Below are 22,368 nucleotides of genomic sequence, written 5' to 3' on the forward strand. Positions count from 1 at the left end.
TAAAATAGTTTATACTGTATATACAAAAATCACACTGAGTTCAGAGGGGCTTATTTCAGAACAGAAATTATTGGACTGAAGTATAAATTAGCACATTTGCAAATCTCTGGTAATGCCTTTGACACTGATAGTATCTTAAAATCATGACTTAGTAAAATCTGCTGAAGTTGTGATGGAAAGTCAAGATTTCATCTTCACTGATTCCAAACAAATCTCATGCAGTTCTTAGATTAAAGAGTTGAGACAAAGTTCCAAAGACCACATGCAAACAATTACTAAATTATCGTGAACTCATTTTTGCATGGGTGAAGATCTTGAGACCTATCACTTTAAAAGATTCACCAACAGTTCATTTATGTATTGCAGATAAAGATTAAGATAAAATATACTTCAAGAGCCACATCATTAATCTTATCTGTTTACATCTCTCTTATACTTTATATCACAGGACTTCAGAGCTAGGAACAGAGCAGAGAACCAAGGTCACCACTATAGGTAGCCACTGGTTTAAAAAAAATTGTTTGGCTATCTCTGCCACCACTGCTAAACAGCTCTTGTTGCCCAGAACATAGAAGGTGGTTCCCAGACCTACCCAGGAGGATTGAAAGCAGAGCCACTCACTTGCCTGGCCCTAGGACATGTTTGTGTCAGAAGGTCTTGGCAGATGAAGTGGCTAGCCACCATGCTGCTGGAGGCCATCTGGTCTCCTCAGAGTGGGGCATTGACAGCAGCTTTTTCCCAGATAGCCTGCTTCCAAGTGCAACCCTCTTCTTTATACGATTATACATCTTACTGGTGCTTAGGAAACTGCCATGTAAATGTGTTAGGATCCTGTCAGTGCAAAGCTGGGAATCAAGAAGCCAGCTGAGGTCAAAACTGGGAATCACACAGAAACATATCAGAGCCAGGAGGATCTTTTTGTGAGGAAGAGAGTCTTTTTTTAGGCACGTCTGCTCAGAAGGGCCATGTTGTCAGCTTGGGTGAGTGGATCCAGATTAGAGCTTGAGAATCCTTCAATGTCAGGAAGAGCTTCCAAAATGCAGTTCTGATAGTTCATCATACAGAGCAGACTGAAAAGACATGGAGAGATTAGCAAACTCTCCATTTTATTTAAAATGAAATACCAGACTGGGGAACAAAGGTATCAAAAGCAAGATGGCTGGTTGCAACCACACAATTGAAGCCTCACCCCATTTTTATATGTGTCACATACGCAACTTTTGGCATCCCTGTAGATGCCCCTGCTGGGGAAGCACGTGGGTGCAAGAAATTCAGACCTTTCTTCTCCATCCACAATCTCAGTAACAGTCCTTCAGCCACCATGGAAATAATTTTTTGGAAAATATCTTCCTTTGAGGCCTATAGAAACTTTTCTCTAATAATTATTTCTCTATGTATGGAGGGGCAACTGAACTTTTAATGAGATTGTGGCTACAGAGGAAAAACCAATGACCATTCTTCCCTACACAGTGTTCGGCATTTATTTTTGTTGCTGGTTTTTTTTAAAAGCAATTTGATTGTTAATCGCAAAGTTAGTGTTAATTGTACTGATGCTCCTGATTCTAAGCTTGAAACTCTTGGCAGGCAGCTATCTTAAAATAATTGTTTTGGAAGAGGCCTGCCAGAGCAATAAAAACAGCAATATGTAATAGAGTAAGGGAAGCAGTCAAAAGAGGAAGCAGAATTTTAGCAATCACAAGCAGTTGAGCCATGCTGGACTTCAATGCTGACTAGGAAAAAGTAAAAGAACATTGAAGTGAGGAGAGGAGCTAGAAAGTGATGTAATGCAAGTATCACAGCAGCAACAGAAGACATTTTTACATCATCCTGATATAAACCAAATGAATAGGAATGTCTGATAGGATGAGTAGGATTGTGTATCTTGCTGAGAAATGATTTGTTAAGCCAAGGCTTAATGAATCAACCTCAATTGACATACGCACTATAAGCTAAGCTGTAAACCATGGTTTATAAACCATAAAGGCTAGTTTCAGATCCTAGGCTAAGCCAAAGCCAAACAAACCACAATATGGCTCTGTCAATGGCATGTCCTCTGCTGAGTCGATTCACTCCTATTCAATGAGCTCATTGTGATCACTACTGGGTGCCTGGGTCTGTGCCAGCGTTTTAATTTCTTTAGCTCAAGGATGGGGGAAGCAAAGTTTCTCAGCACTTTCCTCAACCTATAAGTTCCAGGATTCATTGGGGGTACCTTGACAATTAAGTTGCCTGTGATAAATGTTTGTGAGCCCTCTTTGGAATAGCACAGATACTATACGAGATATTTTAAGTCAGGGGTCTTTATTGTTGCCTGACATTTTAGTTTTGTATGTGCTTCTTACAAGGACTAATCAGGCACAAAGTTTAGTTGATACTGGTTTTAAAACAACCTGGCTTTTTAAAAACTGGAGACAATATATACTGAGAGTGGAATGTCTTCTTCACCTGGCTCAACATTTATGAGCAGATTATTTTGGTGACACTAGTGAAATCATGTTTTATTATTTCCTCACAGGGGTTGACATTCTGCATATCAGTTTTGGCTTTTCTTATCTTACTGCACCATATCTGGAATCAGATTCAATACATGATTTTTTCTTTAAGGGGTAGGAACTGTTTTGTTTTATCTCAACTAACAGCACCAGTCATTTTTCTAGCAATGCCTGCAGGTGGTTTAAGAAACAAAGATCCCATTTTTTCATCTAAAAGGACCATACTATCATGTCATTAATGCTATAAAGCTTTTCCTCCTCATTACACCGCATGATTAAAAACGAGAATTTGTAGTAAAAGGAAAGACAGATCCTTGAAGATCCCAGATTAACCCAGCGTTTCTGGAGATGTTTAAAATGGTGAATGTAACAAGGAGCAGTTTCTTTTGTTATTCATATAAATAAGTATAATGATTGCCCACCCCAAATGTATGTAAATTATTTTCATCAGAGAAGGCCCTAAGAAAGCAACATTATTTGTGCCTTGTAACCAACTTGTTCCATACTTTTCCTCTTGTCATAGGAAAATATTGTTTCAAGACGAAAACAGGGGACCATGTGATTGAAATTATGACTGGGTTCACACATCACACTAACCACATTATGGCTTAGCACATTAAGTGAACCCAACCAATGTGTCCTAGCTCCCTGGTTTTAAGCCTAATCTTCTCCTGAGCACATTCATTTATAGTACGCAAGAGGTTTCCTATCAAAGGGAAGTATTAGAACATGCTGTCCTTTGCATGCATTTCACATTCCCATATGTGTGCCACCTGATTTCCCTCCAAATTTTATAGATCGGTTTTTTGTTATAGTAACCATGAAATCATGTTGTCAATATTCTTCTTCATACTTACTGATCTTCCGTTGGAAACTCAGATCATCTTATATGGGATTTTCTGACAGTCTCCCATTCAAATATTAACCAGCCTGGACATGTGTGCAATATCACAATGCACACAGAAAAGAGCAAAGCTTGCAACACAATGCTGAAACACTGCTTATGTAACTCTGACCTCCCTTGCCTTCCCTATAGACATTGCTGATTGCCTAGGACATGTCCCTGGAGATATTAACATTCTATGTTCTTTTAGTAAGAACTGAATAGAACCAATTCTTCCAGATGAAAATCTTTGACACTGACATTTGGTATCTTCGTCCATTTTAGATTATTATGAAGTTCAGAATGGAGGTTTCCTTCTACTGTGCCTTTCATCCTTTTTTAAATGTTCCTCATGCCATTTAATTAATTAGTTGTGCTTAATAATGTTCGCAGAGTTGTTAAATGTTTGTCACTATTTGGTGGTCTTCTAGCTGGTCCTAACAATTGTATTATTTAATTATTACCAATTGATTTTTATGTTGTTGACCAATACAATTATTTGCAATGCTTATAGCATTTCAGAGTTTTATTGTAGTAGTGCTGTTGCAAATTTTGGAGACTCTGAAGACAGACAGACAGACAGATATAGATACCTTCCAAAGTGCAACTTTTTGTGCTTGTGATATCTTGAATATTAATCAAGCTTAGTAACTGACAGACTCCACAGTTAAACTCTGAGCTACATATATTCTCTTCTCTTCGGAGCTATGTTTTTTTGTGGATTTAATTCAAGCATAATAGATGGCTATCCACAAGGCTACATGTTTAAGGATTTATTGGAGTGTATTCCAGAATAATAAATTAGGACTGTCTCATGGTGATATATTCATGTCTAATGGATTGTTTGACTTGTTAAGAGCAATGGAAGTGCAAGGTGTATAACTTATAGATGTAGATTATTATAACTGTCTGCATAGTAACAATATTAGGTGCATTGAATGACATGTTTATTGAGCTCTTACACTGTCAGCTGTTGAAACAGATCTAATTTATGTTTCAGAGGTTTTAAACATCTCTTCTGCAAAGACCATTATCTCTATAAATGCATTTCCAAACCTACTAAAATCATAAAGCATATCATAAATTTATTAAAAGATCAGTATGAAACATCACTTCTATTACAGCTGTCATTTATGGTTCATATCATTTTTGTCTCCTTAACAGGCCACTTTTTTGTGACAGTTAACAGTCCAACAAGGAAAAGTAACTTCTTTGGTTAGGCTTGTTTTCCATATTACTATAAATGTCCCCCATTCTAATCCCATCTGGAATTTCCACAGGGTCATTTTTCCCTTGGTCATATAGCATAGTAGTACATGTCTACCACAGTTGCAAAATAGATATTTTATTTGGAATTAACAGTTTAAAAATGAGCGCCTAAGAGACAGAACATGCCAAATGTCAAAGGAGTCAACTTTATGCTAAATCTCAGATCTGTATAGATGTACTTTAAGTGCATGCTAGCTAATAAGATCATTAAAAAGAAGGAACTGAAAGATCAGACAGTGAATTAATACAATGCTACATTTGAGTTTCAAGAAATAAAGTGTGGTTATATTTTTTAAGTTGTTCTAAATTGCAGGATCTCAATTCTGGAGTCAGCTCAAATACTGTAAGTTTAGTGCTTTAATGAACATGTTAGGTTCAATTTTAAAAGAAGCTTTTAGTACTACAACTTTTCCAGACTTAATCCATCAAAAATGTTTTATGTGTGCTTATCTTTTTTGCACATAAAAAAAAATAAAGAACCGTTTTAAAACTCTGATTGCTTTTAGAGTTCTAGTTCCGCCTTAGGCATGAAAGCTGACTAGGTGACTTTGGGCCAGTCACTCTCTCCCAGCCCCACCCACCTCACAGGGTGGTGGTTGTGGGGAAAATAGGAGGAGGAAGGAGTATTAGGAATGTTCACTGCCTTGAGTTATTTATAAAAATAATAAAGGCGGGATAATAAATAAGTAAGTAAGTAAGTAAGTAAACAAGTAAATAAAAGTCTAAGTAGTTGCGGCCATTGTGCTGATGGATGAACACACCATAGAGTAAGACTCCATGAAAGTCAGTTTTAAAATAAGCAATACAGTAATGCCATGCTGCATGGTTTGAAGTTAAGCCATAAATTTTGTGGCAATTAACTATGGCAGGATCCCTACTAGTGCTTTATAGCTTGTTCAGTGTCATGCAACCATCACTGCGCTGATCTAACAATGCTTTATATTGCCTCAGCAATGATTTGGTGATGCTGGGAAACACTCTAAATCACTAGTAGAGAAACAGTCTAAAACAACATTGTGGTCCTTCTTCAGTAGATACTTAGAGTAAAAGCTGGCTCCCTTTTTAAATGGGAGCTGCACTTTCATTTTCAATTTTCTTATTATCTCCAAGGGCATAAGTGGTCACCCCATGATGGAATGGAAGTAAAAAGTTCAGCCTGTTTTCAAAGGTTTCAGTGCAGCATGGATATGTCAACCTTATAATCATTATTTTCCCACATACTGTACGTATTTGTTGTTTATTCGTTCAGTCGCTTCCGACTCTTCATGACTTCATGGACCAGCCCACACCAGAGCTTCCTGTCGGTCGTCAACACCCCCAGCTCTCCCAGGTACGGGTCCGTCACCTCTAGAATATCATCTATCCATCTGGCCCTTGGTCAGCCCCTCTTCCTTTTGCCTTCCACTCTCCCTAGCATCAGCATCTTCTCCAGGCTGTCCTGTCTTCTCATTATGTGGCCAAAGTATTTCAGTTTTGCCTTTAATATCATTCCCTCAAGTGGGCAGTCTGGCTTTATTTCCTGGAGCATGGACTGGTTTGACCTTCTTGCAGTCCAAGGCACTCTCAGAATTTTCCTCCAACACCACAGTTCCAAAGCATCGATCTTCCTTCTCTCAGCCTTCCTTATGGTCCAGCTCTCGCAGCCATATGTTACTACGGGGAACACCATTGCTTTAACTATGCGGACCTTTGTTGTCAGTGTGATGTCTCTGCTCTTAACTATTTTATCGAGATTTGTCATTGCTCTTCTCCCAAGGATTAAACGTCTTCTGATTTCCTGACTGCAGTCAGCATCTGCAGTAATCTTTGCTCCTAGAAATACAAAGTCTTTCACTGCTTCTACATTTTCTCCCTCTATTTGCCAGTTATCAATCAAGCTGGTTGCCATAATCTTGGTTTTTTTGAGGTTTAGCTGCAAGCCAGCTTTTGCACTTTCTTATTTCACCTTCGTCATGAGGCTCCTCAGTTCCTCTTTGCTTTCAGCCATCTGCATATCTGAGATTGTTAATGTTTCTTCCAGCGATCTTAATGCCAGCCTTGGATTCCTCAAGCCCAGCATGTCGCATGATGTGTTCTGTGTACAAGTTGGGTAGGTAGGGTGGGAGTATACAACCCTGCCATACTCCTTTCCCAATCTTAAACCAGTCTGTTGTTCCGTGGTCTGTTCTTACTGTTGCTACTTGGTCGTTATACAGATTCCTCAAGAGGCAGACAAGATGACTTGGTATCCCCATACCACTAAGAACTTGCCACAATTTGTTATGGTCCACACAGTCAAAGGTTTTAGAATAGTCAATAAAACAGAAATAGATGTTTTTCTGAAACTCCCTGGCTTTTTCCATTATCCATCGGATATTGGCAATTTGGTCCCTAGTTCCTCTGCCTTTTCTAAACCCAGCTTGTACATCTGGCAATTCTCGTTCCATGAATTGCTGAAGTCTACCTTGCAGGATCTTGAGCATTACCTTACTGCCATGTGAAATGAGTGCCACTGTTCGATAGTTTGAACATTCTTTAGTGTTTCCCTTTATTGGTATGGGGATATAAATTGATTTTTTCCAATCTGATGGCCATTCTTGTGTTTTCCAAATTTGCTGGCATATAGCATGCATTACCTTGACAGCATCATCTTGCAAGATTTTGAACAGTTCAGCTTGGATGCCGTCGTCTCCTGCTGCCTTGTTATTAGCAATGCTTCTTAAGGCCCACTCAACCTCACTCTTCAGGATGTCTGGCTCTAGCTCACTGACCACACCGTCAAAGCTATCCCCGATATTGTTATCCTTCCTATACAGGTCTTCTGTAAATTCTTGCCACCTTTTCTTGATCTCTTCTTCTGTTAGGTCCTTGCCATCTTTGTTTTTGATCATACCCATTTTGGCCTGGAATTTACCTCCAATGTTTCTAATTTTCTGGAAGAGGTCTCTTTTCCTTCCTATTCTATTGTCTTTTTCCACTTCCACGCATTGCTTATTTAAAAATAATTCCTTATCTCTTCTGGCTAACCTCTGGAATTTTGCATTTAATTGGGCATATCTCCCCCTATCACTGTTGCCTTTTGCTTTCCTTCTTTCTTGGGCTACTTCTAGTGTCTCAGCAGACAGCCATTTTGCCTTCTTGGTTTTCTCTTTCTTTGGGATGTATTTTGTTGCCGCCTCCTGAACAATGCTGCCAACTTCTGTCCAGAGTTCTTCCGGGACCCTATCTACTAAGTCCAGTCCCTTAAATCTATTCTTCACCTCCACTGCATATTCCTTAGGAATATTAGTGAGCTCATATCTAGCTGATCTGTGGGTCTTCCCTAATCTCTTTAGTCTGATCCTAAATTGTGCAAGAAGAAGTTCGTGATCTGAACTACAGTCAGCTCCAGGCCTTGTTTTTACCGACTGTACAGATGTCCGCCACCTTTGGCTGCAAAGGATGTAATCAATCTGATTTCGGTGTTGTCCATCTGGTGAAGTCCATGTATAAAGCCGTCTCTTAGGTTGTTGGAAGAGAGTGTTTGTTATGCAGAGTGAATTGTCTTGGCAAAGTTCTATCAGCCTATGTCCTGCTTCATTTTGTTCTCCCAGGCCATACTTACCTGTAATTCGAGGTGTCATTTGACTGCCCACCTTAGCATTCCAGTCTCCTGTGATGAAAATAACATCTCTTTTAGGCGTGTTGTCCAGTAGGTGCTGCAGATCCTCATAGAACTGCTCTACTTCAGCTTCTTCAGCATTTGTGGTTGGGGCGTATATTTGGATCACTGTGATGTTAGATGGCTTGCCCTGAATTCGAATTGAGATCATTCTGTCGTTTTTTGGGTTGTATCCAAGCACTGCTTTAGCCACTTTACTAGTAATTATGAAGGCTACTCCATTTCTTCTGTGGTCCTCTTGTCCACAGTAGTAGATCTGGTGGTCATTTGATGTGAAGTGGCCCATTCCAGTCCATTTCAGTTCACTGACGCCCAAAATGTCTATCTTTAATCTTGACATCTCACCAGTAACGACATCCAATTTGCCCTGGCTCATAGATCTACTGTACATATACCCCAGCACAAATTGCACCACTGAAATATGACTTTTTGCTACTTTATTCCAGATGTGTAATTTAAGGAAGCTTTACGAACTTCAAACATGAGCCGGCTGTGAATTGCCCACCCTGCCCTAAAGGTTCTATGCTGATTGCCATGGTTGGCTGTTGTTTTATAGCAAAGGAAAAAAAAAAAGGAAATATCCTTCTCTTCCAGAAGCATCGTAATCCCAAACCTTAAAGAACAGATATATATATACACTTAACTGGAGATTTCCCTGATCACTATGCAGCCCTCAGTATAACCACTTCCTTTCCTGTCTCTAAGTTCCTGATAACAAAATACCCTTCTTCAGTTTCTTGCAGGCTCTGATAAAGCTGCCTTTTTTACATCTCCCATTAAGCACACAGTCATATCTGGTGGGTTTTTACTCAAGAGGTCTCTGGTCGGTTTTACCTAATCATAAACATAAGCACAACAGACCCAAATTTTTCCCTTTAACTATCACTACCAAGATAATGTTCAAGATACAGATAGGAGAGAAATTTATGGAGTTCAAACTTGAACGAAATCTAATTTTACTTTCCAAATTTTGGAGTTTTGAAACAAAACTGTTATTGTAAAAAAAAAAAAGTCTCCAAATTTTGAAATACAGCTCACCCAAAAAGAGTATTAAAGAAAATGCCCATTGTAAGTCTAGAATCCACTTCATGTAGTGACTTATCCTGTATTTATATCCCTTATTATAAGTTTTAAGGTGCAAACTACATTTTACAGAAAACCTATTTAACTATAGTCAAATTATCTTTATTCATTTTTTTAAAAACTGTGTAAGGAGGTGACTATGTCCTGTCCCCCACAAAAACAGGGAGGGGGAATAGAGTGCACTTACCACTTGCTTGCTTCATTTTGCTACCTAAACTGCTTCTCATTTCCATATGGAGTTTGAGAGTTGGGCTTGTTCTGGCTACATATGGCAGGGGAAGTAATGGGAAAGGAGACACTTATAGAGAACAACATTTCTTTCCTATTTCTCTAATCCAATTGCCCCTCCGAAGATGGATTTCTGTTTTTGAAAAGAATAGTTACTGGATTGCACCTGTTGGGGCTTAAGATATACCTTTAAACATAATTTAGCATAGCTTTTAAATCTGGAAGTGTATTCCTGAGTTTTTCTTTTTTTATTTAGTCTTCACTTCTGATTTCTGGAAACTGCTCATATGATTCAGTAACACCAGTGAAAAGCTGTTGCAAAGACAAAGCGTTTTGTAAGATTCCACGGCAATGGTGCTGCTCTAATTAATTTTGTCAGTGATTCCTTCCTTTAGCATTTAATAGTTACATCTACAGACTATGAGTCACAGTGTACCTTCCGGCATCTGAGTTTAGAACTTTTTTAGTAATCTTACCCAGAATAATGCAAGATGGGGATTTCCTCTTTAAAATGAAATTGCAGCAGGATTGACCTTGCCTTTTTATTTTATTTCACTGAAATCTGAAAAACATTGAATTCTAGCCTCTGTTAAATTGCTTCCTTAAAATAGCTTCCTAAATTACTTTTAAAAATAATTTAATGTAACAATAACAAATCTCTTTTTTCTAATACCACATCATTCCCTCAGAAATGTTGACTTCTTCATACATACTGCCTTAAAATCTGTTGTATGGGGGTATAAGAAATGCACATTTTCCCCTTTGGCCTTCTCTCCAGTTCTTATGTTATCCCTTGGGCAACTGTTTTATTGTGGTACCTTTACATTTTCAAGTATTCAAGGCTCGTTCATTCGTTTCTCATTTGTTTTGGGAATGTTCCTGCTCCAGTTTCATGCACATCTTCTGGATATTATCTGTGGCATTCCTTTCCTTCCTTCCTTCCCCTCTTCCCTCCCTCCTTCCCCCTCTAAATTATGCTGAGGAGACTATGTTTTCCTCACAGTACAACTTGTATGTAGAAAATAAAAGTCAGACTGGCTTGTTTTTTTAGGAAGAGATGAACAATAAGTATTTATAATAAAACAATTTGCCCATTTTTTACTTTGTTATTTTTGTGAATGTAAGTCTCAGCTGTTGCTGGATATTCACCCAAACAGCTATAAGGACTTATGGCATCCTTTTTTCTGATCAAAAGAGCTTTTGTATATTAAACTAATCCTTTCTTCAGCAAAATATACTAGTGACATCCAGGACAATTCTTGCCTTTTTGGACTATTTCATATTGTTTGCACACTGATTGGTGACTACCTCTAGGACCCTGCTTATTCTTGTTCACAATAGTTTACAATGAGAAGAGATTTTGCCTTATTTATTTGTTTGTTTATTTTACTTGTATGGCTACCTACCTCAGCATATGATTCTGGGCGGCTAACAATTTAAAGCATCAAGAATAACAAAAAGAAGTAAAGTAACTATAATTAACCATCATCACAGTACAAAGGTGTTAATGGTTTGACATACTCATTTAAAACCTCTGAACTAGAAATCATACAAACCAGGCTTTTACAGGGGGCGGGGAATTATATAGGAAGCATGAGAAGGGATCTGCCATGCTTAATTTTGCTCCTCAATCATCAGCGGTATTGAAGAGGGAAAATCAGATTAAGATCTTGAACATGCTCTCAAATTCCCTTATTATATAGCCATCCACAGTGATCCAAGCATAGGTATTATGTTGTTGTGTTTCCTGCAGGAAGGGTGGAAGATTCCAAAGTTGGAGGAGACTCCCTTTCCAAAGCATTGCTACATTCATGGAACAGAGAAAGGAGTAGCTTTCTGCTGCCCCCCTTTTAACTATTCATCTCCCCTTGGTTGTGATGCATGTTTCAGGAGTGTGTGACAGAGTCATAGAAAGTCATGGAAGCTGTGGATCCAAGTCTTTCTTAACTCCTCCTCTATCATGAACCACTTCTCTTTATCTCTGTTGGCTAAAACTCTAGCTGTAGCATCAGAGAGCAAAAGAATCTTTTCATGGCAGTTGGAAGGAAGTTTTTCTCTAAGATAGGAATTACCTTCTCTCCCCCCACCCTTTAAGGGGAAATTTTGACATATCGTAAAGCCCATGGAACGTCTCCCAGGGGCCTTTAGACCACAGGACTGCAGCCTTAATCAACCATCGTTGTTATGTTATTATCTGTTCTGAACGTAACTGCTGAGCAAGGATACATTTCTTGCATTTCTCATCTGCCAATACTCATAAGAGAGGGCAGAGAGCACAGCTCAGGCAAATGAAATCAAAAGTTGAAAATAACTGGAAATTAGAGAAGCGAGAGTTCACTGTACCATGAGCTCTTTCCAACTATTAAGTAACTCCTAGAAATACGTGATTGTAGTGCTGATGTCTCAGCAAGATGCTCCATTTACAGGGCTCTTACAGAACTGAACTGGGCATATGCAGTGTCTCATGTGTTATGTGTCCCTCCTAGCATATTTGAAATATCTCAACTAAGTCATTCGTTCATGATCAGATGATCCCTGCATCCAAACACAACAAATTATTCAGTCTTCGTTATCTGATCCAGTGAATCCATGGTACAAACTCTGCTATGAGTCATAATCTGAAATGGTAATGGGTCTCATTCATCAGGTCCTTTCAGAGAGCAATCTATACTTTAAAGTGCTGTCTGCTTCCTAAGTGGCAGACTTAGACTTTGTACTGCGTCACTGCAGGAATATCTGCCCTTCTTTTCTTCAAGGAGAGAAAGTTTCTTCTTGCAGCTCTTTGCATTTTACTTCTTACAACACAAAACCCTCTTAATGCATGTTATACAAACAAAAAAGGAATGAGTTAGCTTTACCCACCAGTTACTCCACATTATTTTTCAGGGCAACTGATTTGCCAGTAGTGCATTGGCATGTTCTGTAAAATAGTTGATGATCATAGTCTGCAACTGGAAGAATAATTCAGTTTTGATTTGTTAAAAATCAACAATGAAGACATACTTGAAAAGACTGGAGATCGTTACAGTAATTGTTTCTAAGATTTAAATTATTGCAGTGCTAAAGAATTAAGTTTTATCAGTATGAATTTGAATTTAATATACTGGATTGGCACATTTTTTCCTAGACATTTTATTGGACTAAAAAATATGAATAAGTAATATAAAATTATGCTCCCATCTTCCCCCTGATGTAAGAGCCTTTGCTCTTCCCCCTTTCCCAAATGGAAGTCATCCCTGTTGCAAGATGTCTCTGGGGCATTAGTGGATTATACTTTCATAGAAATAATACAGGATACAATATGATTATTGGCAGAAATATTCAAAACTTCATTTTTAATAACTACTGTATATAGAACATTGAGATAGATTAGGGATGCAATAAATTGCACCATTTTCAGGTGACCTCCAAGGGATTTTTCACATTATACATTCTTTCTTAAGAATTCTCTTCCAAGAAAAGAAAAGGAAAAGATTTCTCCATTAGTTTAAGTTTCCTAAAGAATGCCTGACATTATATCCTTCAGGGAACTTACCCAGCCTACACACAAAGAGGAACACTGAATTCATTTGCTCTGAACTATTTTTGGAATTGTTAAGGTTGTGTGAAATAAACAGCATTACATTATCCTTTTGCCACATGGCTCTAATTGTAATAGAATGAAAATCTATTTTGGTGAGACAGTCAGTCCCCATGGGTGCGAAAAGTTCACGACCAACCACCTTGCTGAGAATTGAACAGCTAATCTCATGATGGATGGAGTTTGCTGGTGCATATTTTACCTGCCTACAGTTATGTAGTTGAACAATTTATTTCATAAGAAAAGAATTTCAGTTGGCTCCTAGAGAATTAAAAATAGGCATAAGGAAAGAAATCTTCCAGCTAGTAACTGTATTGTTTCGATAAAAGTTGACAGCTGTAGAAAGTTCTGCTGAAGCAAGAATCTTACATTGCAATATAAACAGAAACTCTGTATAAAAGATTGAAACTATTTCAAAACTTGTACAGGTAGTCCTTATTTAACGTCCACTTGTTCAGCGACCATTTGAACTTACAATGGCGCTGAATGAGGGATACTTACAACAGGTCCTCATAGTTGTGACTGTCGCAGTGTCCCCACAGTCATGTGATCACAATTTGGGCACTCGGCAACCAGCTCACAATTAGAATGTCGCAGCATCCCATGGTCATGTGATTGCTATTTGTGACCTTCAGTGCTGGCTTCTGACAAGCAAAATCAACAAGGAAGATGGCAGGACGTCGCAAATGGTGATCATGTGACCATGGGATGCTGCGACCACATGGGATTCGCCTAACAACAGCAACTGGGACTGCTGAAACTGCCATTGTAAGTTGGTGTGGTCACATGACATTGCACGTTACAACTGCATCACTTAGCAATGGAGTTCCTGGTCCCAATTACTGTCGGTAAGTAAGGATTACCAGTAGTTCAGATTTTCATGTCACCCCATTCCCTCCAAATGTTCAATAGCCAAAAAGCAGTTCCTTGCTATTAAGAATGAGCTGTTATATGCACAATAAATTATTAGCAGATAATTTATGTTATAATGCTGAGAAATGCATTTGACAGATGAGATTTGATTTCAGAGCTAGGTGTTCGCATAATGTCAGCAAAGCAGGTTAATTTGAGCCTGGTCATTTGTGCTTTGAGTAAGAACTTTGGGTTGCTTTGTTCAATGATCAGTTTGTTTTCTTGGCTGTCCACGCTCTTTTCAGGAGTCTTCTTCAACACCAAAGTTAAAAGGCATCAATATTCTTCCTATCCTGCTTCTTCAAAGTCCAACTTTTGCTTCCATAGAGTATCACAGGGAATACCATGGCCTGCATGATTCTGATCTTTGTAGGTAAAGACACATCATGGCATTTGAACATCTTTTCCAAGACTTTCGTGGCTGCTCTACAAAGTGTTAGTCTGCAGCATATTTCTTGACTGCTTGTTCATTTGCTGTTGAGGGTTGATCCTAAAAGGCAGACGCTATCCACCAATATCTTCATTGCCAATTCTAATGCTGGTTGTTCTACCTGTTGTCGTTAGCTTGGTCTTCTTTATATTTAATTTTAGTCCCATTTTTTCCACTTTGCTCCTTGACTTTTATTATTAGGGCTTGCAGATCCTTTGCATTTCTGGTGATCAGGGTATGTCATCAGCATAGCACGGGTTATTGATGTTTCTACCTCCAGTTTTAAAACCACACTCATCTTCTTCCAGTCCAGCTTCCCTTAATATATATTCAGTATATAGGCTGAAAAAATAAGGGAAAAGTATACAGAATTGTCACACTCCTTTCCTAAACTGAAGCCAGTCTGTTTCACCATGTTCTGTCCATACTGTGGCTTCCTGACCTCTATATAAGTTTCTCATAAGGACAATGAGATGTTCTGGGATTCCCATTTTTCTGAGCACTTTCCATAACTTGATGTGATCAACACAATCAAAGGCCTAATCAATGAAGCACATAGTGACTTGGTTTGATATTCTTTGGCTTTATCAATTATCCAGTGGGCATCAGCAATAATGTCTTGCATTCCTCAGCCTTTTCTAAAGCCAGCTTGAACACCTGGCATTTCTTTTTCCATGTAGGGCTCTAATATGCATTGGATGATCCTAAGCATTATTTTGCTACCATGTGAAATTAAGGATATTTTAGGATAGTTTGTACAGTCTGTTAAGTCTCTCTCTTTTTTTTTTTTGTATTGGAATGTAGATTGAGATTGACCTCTTTCAATCCCTTGGCCACTGTGTTGTTCTCCAGATATTTGATAGATGAAATTCAAATTAAAGTAGCAACATTTAACTATTTTTTTCATCTATAAGCTGCCACTGATTCTTTTATAATATTTGAATTCTTTAAAATAAGAGGGTTTGTAATATTTTTAATGTAGCCAAAATAGCCCCTGTACACATCTTCAGAATTTGGCATTCCTTTTCTCCTTATTAACCCAAAATACATAAATTAAAAACACCAGTCTATGTGGCTCAACAGCATATATACATTCTTAATTAAGAATGAATCATTGATGATTTTATAAAATAATGTCTTAGTGCACATTGATCAACCTGGTGTCCTTCAAATGTAGTATGGCTACAGCTTCCAGAATCCTTAGTCATTCGCTGTGGTAGTGAAAATTCTAGAAGTTGTATTCCTAACACAACTTGGAGAGCACCAGGGCAGGGATGAGTGTTAGTCTAATCCAAGTGACAGTTCTGTAAAGACCTGAATGTATGCTTAATATGCTGATATCTCCCTTCTGACAGACACACACAGTTTGCTTTATATCAGAGTCAAGATGCGCATTCATCCAAAGTGATGTGGTAAAGCTTTTGCTGGTCTGGTAAGAGATGAGAATTGCATATTACTTACATTAAAAAGAAGATTATGTGAAAATGAACCCATCAAAATAAAAGATCCTGAGAGGAAGCTCTTCAAACTAATTCACTGAGCAAATGTATGCGATATGTGATATAACATACATATGTGATATGCAATATAATGTATGTTTCTGCTTTATTGATTATGGAGCAATTCCCAAGCAACCTAATTTTAAGCACTAATTCTGGCTTTAAAAAGTTTTTGGTTAAGTGTGAGTAAGATTGGATAAGTAGAAGGGTGATACTATTGGTGAGGAATGGACTCACCATTTAGAAACAGACTGAATTGTTAGGTTTCAGCTGGCACTGAGATGAACAGAACTTGTTAACCATAGATAACTTATTCCAGTTCATTTAAAGTGTGATCTTAGTCTGGATCATACCCAACATTCTCATGACAATTGTCTGAGGGCAGACTGCCTTCTGCTTTCACTCTTAAAAATAAATAGTGTAATAAATCATCGCAAAATATCCCTTGGATCATTTGATTTTTATCAACCTCAACATAAATTGTATATAAATTTCTTGCACATGATGGGAGCTAAACTAAGTATGAAACTTATATTACAGATGCAAACTTTACATTCTTGGCACTTAATATGTTCTCTAAAGTACAATGTGACAGTTAATTTAAAGTATGTTTTGCTGTACAGCCCAGAAATGTCCTGCATTGCTAGAATTAAAAAAAAAATTCAAAAGTACAGGGAAAAAAACAGTTAACATTCAGAAGCCCCCAGTCCTGAAGATGTTTATGCTTGTAACAACCCATTGCTTTGCCTCCTGATCAGGAGTATTTTTTTTTTTAAGTGGCAGTTTCATGGCCTGAAAAAGTTTGAAAACTCATGCTCCAGTCTACTCATACAGGCTTCTCCATGGCAAGTCCATGCTCAATATATAGATTTCAGGATCAAAATCAGGTCAGATATATGAAACATCCCTCTAGCTCTTTTTAGTCATAAAACATTTTTATATACTTCACACATTAAAGAGGCATATGTGATTCTGTTTGCTGCTTCCTTCAAAGCTGTCCGATTATGCTGAGATCACTACATTAGTTTCTAATAGGCTTCCAGCCTGAATTTAAGATGCAGTTTTGACCTTTAAGGCTCTTTGTGACTTGGCACCCATGCAGTTGCAGGATCATCTCTCCCAACCAGAATTTGCCTATCCTGTGCATTCATCTGCAAAGGGGCTGCTCCAGAACTCCCACCCATATGTGGTAAAAGAGATGAGCCTGGAGCTGCACCTTCTTAACAGTCCCCATGTTAAGGAATATTCTGTCCCCTGAGCTAAGAAACCCCTGACCCCACATGTTGCAAGGCAGTGAAAACCATCTTGTTCTAGTGGTCTTTTGAAACAGACAGTGGACCTGGGCTGCATCTGTAATTTTTTTCAGTATTGTGTTACGATGTTATGAGTTACAATGGCTTTAGTTTTTCTGTGGTTTAAATCATCTTGAGTTGGTAGAAATAGAAGGATATAAACATGTTGATAAGAAACATACTGCAACTAATAACTGGCCAGGAGGAATCAACATATTCCTGGGGCATCATCTAATGAAACCACCACTTTAGCTATTAGTGACATGGAGTAGAAGTAGGAGGTGAGTTTACAAGGATAAGACTTTGAAAGTACATGATGCATCCATGGGGTCATCCATGGGAGGGTGTCAAATCAAAATTGCAACCATGGTCACACAATTTAAACCCCACCGCTTTTTATATGTGCCGTGCATGTAACACACATTAAAAATGGACTTTAATTGCACAGTAGTGGCTATCATCTTGATTTTTTCACCCTCTTCCCTTCTTGCAGACGCCCCTTTGCAGCATTCTTGTCACAAAAAAAAAAAATATGCCTGGGTTTGGTCAGTGCCTGGATGGGAGACTGCCTGTTAATTTATGTACATTACTTTGGTTTCCAATCAATGCTGGAGGAGTAAATAATAAATTTAATAATAAATGTAATTAATAAATAAAATAGCAAATAAAGTCACAAAGGGGAACACTAAAGTATAATGTCCAGTAGGCCTGTCCCAATTTCTACAGCTAGTGTCTAACTGAAGTCAGGACAGTAAAATGCAGTGTTTAGTGTAAGTGAGGTGGTATGAATATGGGAACATTTTAAATGCTCCAGTTCAAATTTTCCATTTAGAAATGACTTCCCTTTGTAAGAATCCTATGCTTGCTACATGTTATTAAGAGAACATAGGAGAGAAACTCACATAACTGTTGACTTTTGCTGGTTTCCAAAAAAGACCAAATGCACCTCACATTCACTGTACCCATCTCCAGCCTTTCCACCATCAAATTCAGTTATATACTAAGGCTAAGTTAAAAACAAGCAAACAAATATGGGGAACTTGAGGTTCAAAATTAATGGATATGGGTCAGGAGGGGAAAAGATGCCCTCAAAATTCCCAGCTCATACTTTTGTTTGCTGCTGTTTGTTTTCCCTGAGATTCTTCCCAGTACCTGGCATTTCCACCTGTCCATTCACCCTAGTGCAAGACATTTCATCAGAATGACAAAAAAAAAAATGAAATTCCGAGAGGACTTCTAAAGACAAAAATGTTGACTGCCAAGTGGAGGCAAAAATGTGTTACTACCATTACATTCAGCTACCTTTCATTTCCCCAATCCTGACCCCCTGATAATAGGACAAATGGCAGGGGACTAGGGGACAATAATGACTTCAGCACCATTTTTTTCTCTGCCTCACCCTCTTCAATAAAAAATGGCATCTTTCAAAAATTAAAAACATAATTATTTTAATAAATCTCTGATGGCCCCTTATTTGCTTGGTCAGCTTGAATGGACAAAACTGCCTTGCCCAGGCATGTGTGTGCCAAGACTAAGCCTTGGTGCTGAAAAAGAGAGTTTAGGATTCAGCAGTGATACGAGTGTAATTCTAAAAATCAAGTCTGTAAGTATACAAAATTAGTACACCACATCCTTTATTACCAACAATTTCACCACTGCAAAAGCATAATCCACATTAGGATATATTTGTATTTTAGAGGATAGCCCTAGATAATAAAGCTGCTTAGTACAATAACCCAAATAGAACAAAAGCTCTGATTAGATAGAAACATTTCTATTTTTTTTTTTAAACCTTTAGACAACAGGACTTGTCATACAGTAATATGACTTTGTCCAATCAGCATGTAAACTAATAACTAACAGATCATCATTCCTCACTAATTCAGCTTTGAATTTTAACATAATGCATTTACAAAAGATGCTTGGATTATGCCAGATCATCTTCTATTCATTGTAAGCATCTGTGATAGTTCATAGCTGTATATCTTTGTTTTGTGGTTATGGATGCTTTTGGTATCTGTGCATTTCTTCACAAAATTACTGTGAATTCTCAATTTATGGGGAAATTAAGGAGTTAATTCTGTTGAATTATATCACTTAAGAAAAAAAATTGTATCATAGTCGACATTTTACTACAGTCTACCAAAGCAAAGTAAAAGTAGCATTTGATAATCTTTTTATGTGTTTAAGAAGAAGCAAAATATAATATTTGCTTACTATCTGGGATTCAGATTTAATTCCAAAAGCTCAAGGATATTCAATAAAAGCATCAGTACAGTAACGGTCTACGGGCTTTCTGAGGTGTATCTTATCAAGCACAAATCTGCCCTAATGTCCTTTTTCTGCCATGTTTCCATCACATTATCTTCATAGGCCATGAATCAGACAAGTTTAAGTGGTCCAGAGCTGTACCTGTGTCATAGCAGTTTCTACCTTGTTCTGGCACCCTCCAAGATCAATCTAAAGTTATATAAAATCTGTTAGTTTTTGTCACCCATTACTTTGGAGAGAAGTAAGGTGATGGGCCCTGATTGGGAACAGAGGCAATAGAAGCAGAATAGGAATCAGCAATGGGGACAGTGAATTTCATGCTTATATAGTTTTCTGCCATCTCAAGAATAAGTAGATAGCACAACACTGTATTGGAGAAAGGCCTATAGCAGTACTCAAAGGCTTAAATTAACTGTCAATAGCCCATTCTAGATGTATTTATGAATGTGTGGGTCTTGTCCCCAAAATATATAATCTAGGACAGTTCTGTGCAAGCCCTTTTGAAATGAATTGAAACTATGTAAGATCAAATAGTCTAATGTGCTGCTTCATCTCAGTGGGGCATGTACATAAATATTTTCTACTGCTTTCTAAAGATTTTATGTGGTTTATACTGTATATTATTTTCACATCCATCAAATACTTAAAATGATCAAACTACATACATAAAAAAGATGATTTCAATTATTATCTTGTAAATATTTATTTTTGTCTCAGGCTGGGTCTGAAACATCCTTTCAAGGACAAGTGGAAGGGCGGTCTGGGAGCAGTGAAAGAGTTGATGAACCAGTTCGTCATGTTTTCTCTTTCTCCTGGTTGAACTCATTGAATGAATGATGACTCCTAGTCCAGATGGCTTCTGGTGGAACTCACTAGCAGGAAATGACAACAAATAATAAACATTGAAAATAATAGTGGATCAGATTTTATTTAAAGACTTTATTTTGAAAATTGTCACATTGGATCTGCCTTTCTGACAATTTGAGAGGGGTTGGCGGGGAAGAAAGAGTAGGAGTTAATACCTTGTCATGAACCATCTGAAGGTCAAATTCATACATATTTTTGAACTCATGGCAAATTTCACATGATAAAATTACTTGCTTTTGGGCACTGGGATTTGGGGACAAGGCTCTACAATATTTCTAATAGCTGATTTGTGTTATGCCCAAATTATTACATGAATATGGCAAATGTCCCTAATTACGTTCAAGCAAAATTAAAATCAGAAGGGAAGAATGCATTAAAAAGAAAAATATTATTACAAGTAAACTGTTAAAGTTTCACTATGCATATTTATAAATGTCTTGGGCATTTCCTTAGTTTTATGTATGTACTCTATCATTTCTTCACTAAAGATGTTGTTAATAAATTTCTCATTACTTTGGAAGTTTCTTCACCTGAATGTGTTTGTAGTTGACTTCAGTAACCCTGAAATTAAAATATTTATTAAAATATACACAGACTGCCTAGTTGGCTCATAGGATATTACTGTATATATAGCCAACATTAATAAACGTTACAATAGTTTTAGCAAGCTCTAAAAAGGCAAATATTGAAAGCATAAGAGAAAAAAATAATCATTAAAATTGATGAAAAGCATAATGGAACAGAAACATTTTTATTTGCTACTTCGAAGTGAGCATGGGCACAGTTAGTCCCATGTTCTTCAGAAGAGAATTCAAAACTCAGGATGCTACCACAGAAAAGGCTGTACTGCACAAATTCTCTTAAAGGTCTTAAAGGTGGGACATATAACTGGACCTTTACAGAAACTAAACAATATGGGGAAAGGTGACATTAGCAAAATCACAGAAATTAACATCATAATCTTGAGCACTAATTTTCGTGATGACATTTGGACTCCAATTTGTTTTTTAATCAGAAGTGTCCTATGCACTGTTAGAAAGCTGGTTTTGAACGTTTGAAGAGTTTTCAAAGTAATTTTTGCAGTTCTGTTCAGTCATGCCGGCCACATGACCACGGAAGTGTCTACGGACAAACGCCGGCTCTTCGGCTTTGAAACAGAGATGAGCACCGCCCCCTAGAGTCGGACACGACTGGACTTAATGTCAAGGGAAACCTTCACCTTTACTATAAAGAACAACAATGATTCAAATTCAAGATGCTCAAAAGCTTTGTTGCAATGATGATGTATAATGGGGTATCGTGAATTGTGACCTAAATGCTGGAATTCTGATACATAGACTTTATGTTACAAGTCAGTTAGATTCTGCTCTTCTGCATTTGTAGTGTAACAATGAATTAACATGTCCTATATTGAGAATCTGTGGCCCTCTAAATGTTGGACTCCAACTGCTATCCTCCCTAGCTTGCTTAAACAATGATCATGGATTATGAGAGCTGTGTCTAAAATTAGCTGCAGTGCAACAAGTACCCACATGTATGCTACACGAATGATTCCTTACATTTTTAAAATTTATCCTTTTCAAAGCTTCCATGACTTTCCAGTGCAGCATCCAGGAACCTCTTTAGTGAGCAGTTCCCTAGATACTTTTCATGTTCAGCTGTCTGTGTGCAACCTATTGGTCCATCAAAAAGTTATGAATTAGGGAAAAAATTAAATATTTGTTTTGAATTTTCCTTTCCCTTTTAATAAGAACAACTTCGTGCTGACAATTCTGCCCAGTTCCAATCTCATACATTTATTCATTCATATCACCTGTCAGTCTAAATTTTGGATTTCATTAAAAAATAGTCACATTAATACTAATAATCAGAAAGAATGCACATTTCTTTTTGAGAACTTCCAAATTTATGGGGGGGGGGGG

The 22,368-nt window shown here is 37.7% G+C and overlaps 1 protein-coding gene across 1 annotated transcript in view; it reads left to right on the forward strand.

The window, feature by feature from the left end:
- TRIM55 (tripartite motif containing 55) overlaps window positions 1-20,929 on the forward strand; it is a 45,890-nt gene extending 24,961 nt beyond the window's left edge. Inside the window, exon 10 of the mRNA XM_063299357.1 lies at window positions 20,297-20,929. Within this exon, the coding sequence (XP_063155427.1) occupies window positions 20,297-20,416 (120 nt within the window). The 3' untranslated portion in view covers window positions 20,417-20,929. The remainder of the gene's footprint in view (window positions 1-20,296) is intronic.
- The last annotated feature ends 1,439 nt before the right edge of the window (window positions 20,930-22,368 follow it).

The sequence above is a fragment of the Candoia aspera genome, chromosome 3 (genome assembly GCF_035149785.1).
Source record: "Candoia aspera isolate rCanAsp1 chromosome 3, rCanAsp1.hap2, whole genome shotgun sequence".
Taxonomy (NCBI): domain Eukaryota; kingdom Metazoa; phylum Chordata; class Lepidosauria; order Squamata; family Boidae; genus Candoia; species Candoia aspera.